At 41.3% G+C, this 8935-nt stretch overlaps 2 protein-coding genes across 2 annotated transcripts; one reads left to right on the top strand and one right to left on the bottom strand.

Annotated features, from left to right (window-relative positions):
• Nucleotides 1–620: 620 nt before the first annotated feature.
• On the bottom strand, nt 621–1169 carry LOC114477886 (hepcidin-like). Its single transcript, XM_028470555.1, has 3 exons — nt 1034–1169; nt 875–952; nt 621–707 (listed from the first exon to the last, which is right to left on the bottom strand). Exons 1-3 carry the CDS (start codon nt 1118–1120, stop codon nt 621–623), a joined length of 252 nt encoding a protein of 83 aa, XP_028326356.1. The 5' UTR covers nt 1121–1169.
• Nucleotides 1170–3351: 2182 nt separating this feature from the next.
• On the top strand, nt 3352–4197 carry LOC114477417 (hepcidin-like). Its single transcript, XM_028469677.1, has 4 exons — nt 3352–3487; nt 3569–3646; nt 3891–3977; nt 4126–4197. Exons 1-4 carry the CDS (start codon nt 3401–3403, stop codon nt 4189–4191), a joined length of 318 nt encoding a protein of 105 aa, XP_028325478.1. The 5' UTR covers nt 3352–3400; the 3' UTR covers nt 4192–4197.
• The last annotated feature ends 4738 nt before the right edge of the window (nt 4198–8935 follow it).

Consider the following 8935-nt stretch of genomic DNA (forward strand, 5'->3'; position numbering starts at 1 on the left):
TGTTTTATTGTTGACATCAATACTGATTGATCAGGGGGTTTTTCATCAAACCCAGCTCAGGGTAATTTCCAGAGTCTGGCTCAGTTAAACCGGGTTCTAACTGGAACGGCTGTATTATCATTGAATGTTTGTCAACTTGAAATATTTAAAGAATCGATCAAATGAAGGAATTTTACTCTTCAAATAAAACAGTTCTTTTTATTGTTTTGAAATTTTATTTTGTTTCATTGTTGGTTATTATATGTTGAAAATACATGTTAGTAATTTGCTCATTCATTCAAAAGGAACTTAAACAGTGACACTCCAATATTTCTTCAAGAGTTTATTGGTTTGAACATTTCAAAACCCATTTTGTGGATTTCCTTGATAATCTCATCATTAGAACAGCAGTCACTTTACAAACATGTGACTTGTCATGTTGTATTAGCACAGATGAAGGATCAGCTATAAAACTATTGTCTACCTGCTTCAAAACAAACTAGGCTAATGTTGAATTCAGGTTGCAGACACAAGTCATCACCACATTAGCATTAAATAAATAAATCTCAAGTGTTAAAACAATTCCAACAAAACCAGTGAGCTCAGATTTCTGCTCGTGTGTTTGATGGAGTTAAAGTCTTTCAGAAATCGCAGCAGAATCCACAATGTCCATTTTTGCAGCAGAACTGACACTTGGCTGCACGCTTCTGTCTGTTGTTAGAGAGCGTCTGTGAAAGATAAAACACATCATCATCATTATGTATTCTGCATTGGTTCCATTTAGTACAGAGGAGTCCAAACTGGTTCCTATGGCCTCTGATTCCAAGGAGAGGCTGTTACTACGCTCTCTGTACAGCTTCAGATCAGAGTCAGGTGTGTTGGAGCAGGCTCTTACCTTCATGGAGTCCATCACAGTCTCATCCATGACAGCATCTGGAATCTCTAAAAAGATGGTCTCCTCCAGTTCTTCACCCTGTAAACCAGATGGAAGATTGTCCACATTAGTACAACAAATCCTGACATGGCTGTAAGAGAATTCAGCTGGAGATGTGACCTGAAGGACTGGGACAGCAGAGCTCTGCTGGCTGCACATCACTGTGAGCACGATGGCCACTGCAACAAACACACTCAAAGTCTTCATCTCTACACTCTCAGCAGATCCACAAGATGTCAGATTTCTGTTAGGGACGCTTGTCAGCTTTTGATAATGTTCAACTGCAGAGTGTGGAGATATTTATACCCATTGGACCTCTGTTGCCTCATCACTGGGTTTTCCACACTGAAGAAAGCACTTGTTGTAAGAGACTAGTCACCAAAGGTGGCATCTTGCTGCTGTCATTTTGGAGCCTTTCTATTGATCTGTTCCATATGAAAGGACGAGTACAAAGTAGTGAATAAAGTGTGCTAGTTTGTATTTGTTGACATTGGCACAGCAGAAATGTGAAACCAGTAGATAAGCAAGCAGGATCATCTGTGGGAAATGGAGTCATTGCAGCATAGTTTACGGTTAGAGGTGATTATGTTATCAAAGAATACATTGTTGGTCAAGATTGTACTGTTCTTCCCTTCTTGGGAATCACAAAGAAAACTGTTGATTAAATTAACCTTTTTTACCTGATATTCAAATGGGTAGCTTTGGATCTATTGAACTGGACATGCTGGGAGACACACTCAGTGGTGTAGTGATCCTCAGAAAAATGGGTAAACTCATTTTTTGTTTTTTTTTTACTTTTTACTATTATCTCCTCTTGCAAGTTATAGTTTCTTTGTAAACTCTCTCTCAGAACAGGAGATTTGCAACAGGTAGCATAGGCCAGAGTGTGCCACTATTATAAGTTAGCACGTCTCCCTCACAGCAATAAAGTCCTGGGTTCAAGTCCTGGGGTGAATACTTGGGTCGTTTCTGTGTGGAGTTTGCATGAGTTTGCATGCTTTCTTGGGTGCTCTCCGGGTAACCAGGCTCAGTTTAACTGGTATCAAACTGGAACCGCTGTTTTATCAAAGAGAAAACACCTTAGTTGCCATAGTAACATTATGGCGGTGCAAACTTGCTCCAGAACAAGGTATAGGCAACATACTTGGTTTACCCGCTGCAGATGCACCCATATGAAACCATGTCATCGTCTTTGCAAGATGTCTTTTAGTGGTGCTTTAAAATAGTCAACAAAGATCTACAAGAGGAAAAAGGAGTGAAAACGTTTTATACATTTTCTCACCTTCTATGGTTTTAATGCTGTAATTTAAAAGGAAATTAAACAGATTATAATAATAAATGCTTTAAAAGGATTTCAAATCGATACCAATGACGATAGAATCATTGTCTTATTACGTGTTTAATGTGTACTGTACTTTTTAATGAGATGATCACGGTCTGTGTTTTTAACAATCAATTGCCTCTCAATTACTGCACTGAATATCTATTCATTTATGATACAGCGATTCATAATCAGAAAGCTCTTCATATACTGGAACTGGGAACATCGCTCTATTGGGAGGTGATCAGTGCACTCAGAGGAAGTGGCTGCAGTGGATGGATTCAGCAGTGCGTCACATCACACAGCAACATTGCTCCCTCTGTATATTTGAATTAAATGTTTAGTGCTGAGTTTAACAAACTATTTATCAAAACACTCACAATTCTCATAAATTACACCTTATTTAATTGTGATTTACTGCACTTTTTAAAACGCTGACAGGTGCTTGAAAACTCATCAAACTCATATCGATCAGTGTGTGATAACTCATGCTTTAGTTGTTCTCTATACTTTTTTCTTTATCTTTCACTGACTGCTCAGTAACAGATGACGTTGCATCCTGTTGGTGTCGGCATTGGTTTCTATTGAATGTTTAGTCAGAGTAAAAGCTGCAGCACATGCACCCTCACGTCTAGGATCATGAAATATGCACGACCAAACAACACGTGCACACAAACAAACACTCACTAACGTCTAAAGGCACGTCACTCATGGACAGAGAGAGAGAGAGAAAGACCATGACCCTGTGGCTTTATCAGCAGCCAAAATAACTGTTGTCTTTACACAATGTTTTGGAGAGATTATTTTTTTGAGTGAAAAATTTGATTCGTGGCATGAGACGGTGTGGACTACGTGACTCTCACTGTAAATGCATGAGGGTTGGCAGCTACGTGTGTACTATTCATTTCATAATGATCAGATCAATAGAAAGACTCCAAAAGGACAGCAGTGAGAGTGAGTCAATGTCAACAAGAAGCCACCTTTAGTGAAAAGTCATGCTGCAATTACTTGACAAGTGCTTTCTTCAATGTGGAAAACCCAGTGATGAGGCAACAGAGGTCCAATGGGTATAAATATCTCCACACTCTGCAGCTGAACATGTTCAAAAGCTGACAAGCGTCCCTAACAGAAATCTGACATCTTGTGGATCTGCTGAGAGTGTAGAGATGAAGACTTTGAGTGTGTTTGTTGCAGTGGCCATCGTGCTCACAGTGATGTGCAGCCAGCAGAGCTCTGCTGTCCCAGTCCTTCAGGTCACATCTCCAGCTGAATTCTCTTACAGCCATGTCAGGATTTGTTGTACTAATGTGGACAATCTTCCATCTGGTTTACAGGGTGAAGAACTGGAGGAGACCATCTTTTTAGAGATTCCAGGCGGTGCCATGAATGAGACTGTGATGGACTCCATGAAGGTAAGAGCCTGCTCCAACACACCTGACTCTGATCTGAAGCTGTACAGATATAATGTAGTAACAGCCTCCTCTTGGAATCAGAGGCCATAGGAACCAGTTTGGACTCCTTTGTACTAAATTGAACCAATGCAGAATACGTAATGATGATGATGGAGCTGGAAATTAACTTCCCCCAAAGTCATTCATCTTTCACACAGTCAGGATTAGTTGTACTAATGTGGACAATCTTCCATCTGGTTTATAGGGTGAAGAGGGTGAAGAAGATGAAGACACCATCTTTTTAGAGACTCCAGGTGGTGCCATGAATGAGACTTGGATGGACAACAGGGAGGTAAGAGCCTGCTCCAACACACCTGACTCTGATCTGAAGCTGTGCAGAGAGCGTAGTAACAGAGGAGGAGCCAGTTTGGACTCCTCTGTACTAAATGGAACTAATGCAGAATAAGTAATGATGGTGATGTGTTTCATCTTTCACACAGATGAGAAAACTGAGGTGTAGCTTCCGCTGCAGAAGAGGACGCTGTAAACTTCGCTGCAAGTTGTGAAAGACTTTTCCTCCATCAAACACAGGAGCAGAAATCTGAGCTGACTGGTTTTTTGGAATTGTTTTAACAGCTGATATTTATTTATTGGATGAAGATGTGGTGATGATTTAATGACTTGCTTCTGCAACCTGAAATCAGTCTGAGTCTATTCGTCTTTGGTTGTTCTTAAAAGCAGTTAGAGAATGTTTTTATGGCAGATCCTTCACCTGTGTTATATGTTTGTAAAGTGACTGATGTACTATTGTTAAGATTATCCAGGAAATCAACAAAAAGGAATAAAAAATGTTTGATCCAATAAACTCTTGTCGGAAAATGCCATTGCTGTGTAAGTTCATTTTGAATGATTAAGGGAATTCCATACAACTTTTTAACACACAACTAAATATCAAAGCAATCACACAAATAAGATATTTATCAAGCTGAATAAGATTGAAGTTGTGTGAAAGGAACAACCATCTTTTTAGAAGAAAAAAGAAGTCAATGATTTACTCACTAACTTCCGCCACCAGAGTGTCAGCCGCTCACTGTTTTAAAATGGTAAAGTAGTTCCATTTTTAAAAGGTAATAAAATTAATACGGTTTATAATAATGTGTTTTTTTTTAGACATACAGGTAGATCTTCTAATGAGTACATTTCAAAGATTTTAGGCCACATTTGTGAAAACAGGGGAGGATCCCTTTAAAGAGCAAAGAGCTGTAAAAATACAAACCACATTATGAGGATAAACAAACCAAAGACTGACAAACATACAGAGCACACCGACGAGAAGAAGCAAAACAATCAAATAATAACCGTAAGCTCACAACGCCAATCAGAAAGATTGGACACACCTATGTGGTGACAATTGAACCTAAACCCATTTACTGAACACACACACACGCACGCATGCACTCACACTGACAGAACTGGGTTTGTTGGAACACACAGAACCAAGAACCAGAGACAGAAAATAAACCCAACAGATACCAACAAACAAAGGTACAGGCACATTCATTTTCTGACCCACTTGTTCGCTCTCATTAGGCGTTAGGCAGGGGTACACCCTGGACAGGGCACCAGTCCATCGCAGGGAGACTGACACACAACCACTTACACTCACATTTACCCCTACGGGCAATTTCAAGACCCCAATCATCGTGACAGTCATGTGTCACTGCAAATTTGCGGTTGACCTCATTTGGAGACATGATTTATTGCTCTGGTTGAGTGATGGAGTCCAGGCGAGGCATTGATGATTTTATAAAAAAAGGTTTATTATAAAACTAAGTAAAAAAGAGTACAAAGATGGACAAAATTAGTGACCGCCCGGGCGGACGTCCGATGATCCAGTGGCACAGTTCTAACTCATCACGTATATTCCCCCTCAGTCCCCCTCCCTCCTCCCCCCAGGAGATAAAGAGGACAGGGTGGAGGTGATAGAAGAGGGTGAAAAGAGACAGTTTCTTCTTTGGGTCAAAACAACCAGTTCTCTGGTATCTCCTGATTGTCGTGAGTGTTGGAGGTGTGTGCGTGCATGGTGTTTGTGTGTATGAATGGATGTGTATTGGGTGTGTATGTGTGACTATGTGAGTGTGTGTAGGCATGTGAGTGTGTGATGCCTCCATGTCTGAGGGATAAGATGTGTTTTGGGAAGCTGACCTCGAGAAGAGAGCAGAAAACATGAGACAGCAGAAATGAAAAGTCTCAACTTAAAGCCTTAAAAAGAATAAGGTCTATGAGTAAATATGTTAATAAACATTAACTAACAATTTTGGCCCTGACAATCCACCCTTTTTGGACGAAGTCCAACACATAAAAAAAGGCAAAATTAGTTAGTGAAAATGTTTAACCTTAGCCTAAAACACATAAAACTTACTCAAAAAAGTTAGTGGAATTGTAGCTCAACCTCTCGTGGTCTGTATTACAAACGATACTGACACCGTCATAACACTATGGATATCTGCATTGTTTTTCAGGGGACACAGGCATCCCCAAGGTTGGAGCAGGAAGAAAGGAGGAAAAGGCAAAGAACCCCATAAACACATAATGAATATTACGTGAGACAAGGAACAAATGCACAATAAAATCAAATATCCTTAGCTACTAAAATCATTGGCAATCACGGCAATAAATATGGAATATATATATATATGTATACATATATATATACATCACTAGTAGCAAAAACACACATGGTAAAAATATCAGCACAGCATAGCAACAAAAACATATGTAGGTGTCATCAGTAAGCAGAGTCATCATCTGAGACATCAAAACACGCATCATAAACACTTCAGGCTGGACTTCTGGCGGCGGTAGGGTTATAGGACGTGGCGGTCTTTGTTCATGGCATCGCGTAGCCTGGAAATGTTTTTGACTGCCTCTGCGATAATCTGACCTTCGGCGGTATTATTCGGGATAAAAACTGCAACAAGATGCACCTACCATTGCGCAAACGCCTCCTTTGGCCGCGGTCTGTAGGTCTAGGACCATTCTATTTTTTTTTTAGGACCATTAAGCGTATATTCGTGATTTCCCCCGAGAGGCCAGTAAGGGCCAAAACTGACGCGTTAACGAAGGACCTAAACCTGTAATCTAAGGTTTCGACGCGCGGCAGTGTTTTGCCCACACCAGCCCAGGGAAACAGCGAATAAGTAACTTTCTGGCCTGTCGTCCACAGTTTATGTTCGGGGGGAACGTCCGTGCCCCAGATCGTGTCGTGTGGATTAAAGCCCAAAGGAGTGTGGGATTCGCATTTACGTCGTGACAAAAGGGGAATAGTTGAGCATAGTCAGAACCGTTTGCTAAATTAAACGTGCCATTAGTCCCGGGTGTATGAACGTGGGCACATGTGTGCGAATTATGTGCGGTGTCGTCTTCAGGACCCAGGGTATAATTGCAATTGTGACCGGGAATCTGGCCTAGTTTATGAGTTCCATTTCTGGTGAAACAGAAGGGAAAAAGTGTGGATCACGTGTAGTCTACGTACATAGTGGAAGATGTCTCATCGCGTAGTGTAGCCAGTTTTTTTTTTTTTTTTTTTTACTGGCTGTTTAGAACAACGGTTGGGGTCCCCCATGCCGAAGTTAGAGTAAGACGAATAACAAAAGGAGTCGGAGGCATCCATTGGTATCGCGGTTAAGCGGGAATGTATTGATGACACAGGCATGTAAGAGCAAACACAACAGTTGGATAGGCTTCTACTTTTAGCTTGATAGTGCGCGTATCGGTACCAGCTGTTCGTGAAAAACGGATGAGTGACATTGGTCGCAGCTAAAGTGTCGTGCAGGGCGATGTCGTCTATCCAACGTTTATATCTGTTCGCATTAGTAACCCTGTAAAAGGAAACATTCACATCAGGATCAACACTTGCATTCATTGGTTCAAGCCCAGTGTCCTCGATTGCCCCCTTGGAGGCCAGGAGCCAGAGGAGTACTGGAATTGCTGACAGGACCATTGCGTCAATCGATGACCAACTTCAATCACAGCGAGAAAGGTTTGTGACCTCTTTTCTCCCACGATGTCCTCAAGATTGGATTTCAAAGGCTTCAACAGACCGTATGCCCCGTAAGAAAGGTCAGCTCGTGACCCCCCGAGGTCTTTTTTCCTTTGCCTCGTAAGAAAGGTCAGCTGGTGACCCCCCGAAGTCTTTTCCTTTTCCCTTTCGTTTGCAACTTTCAAAGCAAACGAAAGGTCATCAAAGCACTGCTCCAGATCCAGAAGAGAGGAAACGCTCCTAACTGCGGTTCCTCGATCAGTGGTGATGTTGGTTCTTCCTCCGTTGGACCAGTCGCCTCAAGATCAGGGTCGGCTGGTGTTGGCACCTTCCTGCAGTGTGATGCGTGAATCTACATGGCTCGCTTTGCGACCTTCACAGCCCTGTCTGTCGTCTGTTGAACCTGAAAAGGGCCGATTCACCTTCGGTCGGTCCACCCTTTTCGTCTCGGGTTGTAGATGATCACGAAGTCATTAGGCTGAATATCGTGTAGATAATCAGTTGTTGTCAGAGGAAGGGTAGTCTCCACACACCTGGCAACCTCTCTTGGGATCGGTTGGTACCTGAACAGAAGAAAAGAGGGGGGGAAAAAAACCAAACAAAACAAAACAAAACAAAATAAAATAACATAAAATAAGATAAAATAAAATAAAATAAAGTTTAAAGAGTAGGGGTGTTAGGGTTAATTAACTAACTAAATGAAGAGTTAGTATGGGTCTGGTGCTCAGTTATAGCTTCCAGGAAGGCAGAGACAGGTCAGAGGTCAGGATCTGAGAGCTTTTCAGATCCTAAAAGGTGCTGCTGCACAATCACACAATGGTTAGGTGTGGGTTAGTGAGCTTTTAGCCATGCTAGCTCAATGTTATCTGTAGCCCATTCACACGTGAGTGGGAAAATATGAGGCTGAAAGAAAAGCAGGAAGTATTAATTCGATTCTCCTTTCCTGGAGCAAGGAGAAGCATAGCTGGAGTTGCAGTGATTCTCAAACTGTGGTACGTCTACTACCAGTGGTACGCTGATACCTGGTGAGAAGCAACAATTTGCGAACCACTGTTTACAAGGACATGCAAGTCAGACGGAGAAGTGTGGAGTGTAACTACATGTCTTCTCAAGATGAATACATACAATTGGGAGACATGGAGATGTAAGAAAGCTAAATAAGTTTAACCAAATAAATAAATAATGTTATTTACTTATATAAATTGTTTGTTTTATTTTTCTATCTCTTATTTATGAAGGAGAAATCTTATTCTATCCTTTATTTATTC

The sequence above is a fragment of the Gouania willdenowi genome, chromosome 16, assembly GCF_900634775.1.
Source record: "Gouania willdenowi chromosome 16, fGouWil2.1, whole genome shotgun sequence".
Taxonomy (NCBI): domain Eukaryota; kingdom Metazoa; phylum Chordata; class Actinopteri; order Blenniiformes; family Gobiesocidae; genus Gouania; species Gouania willdenowi.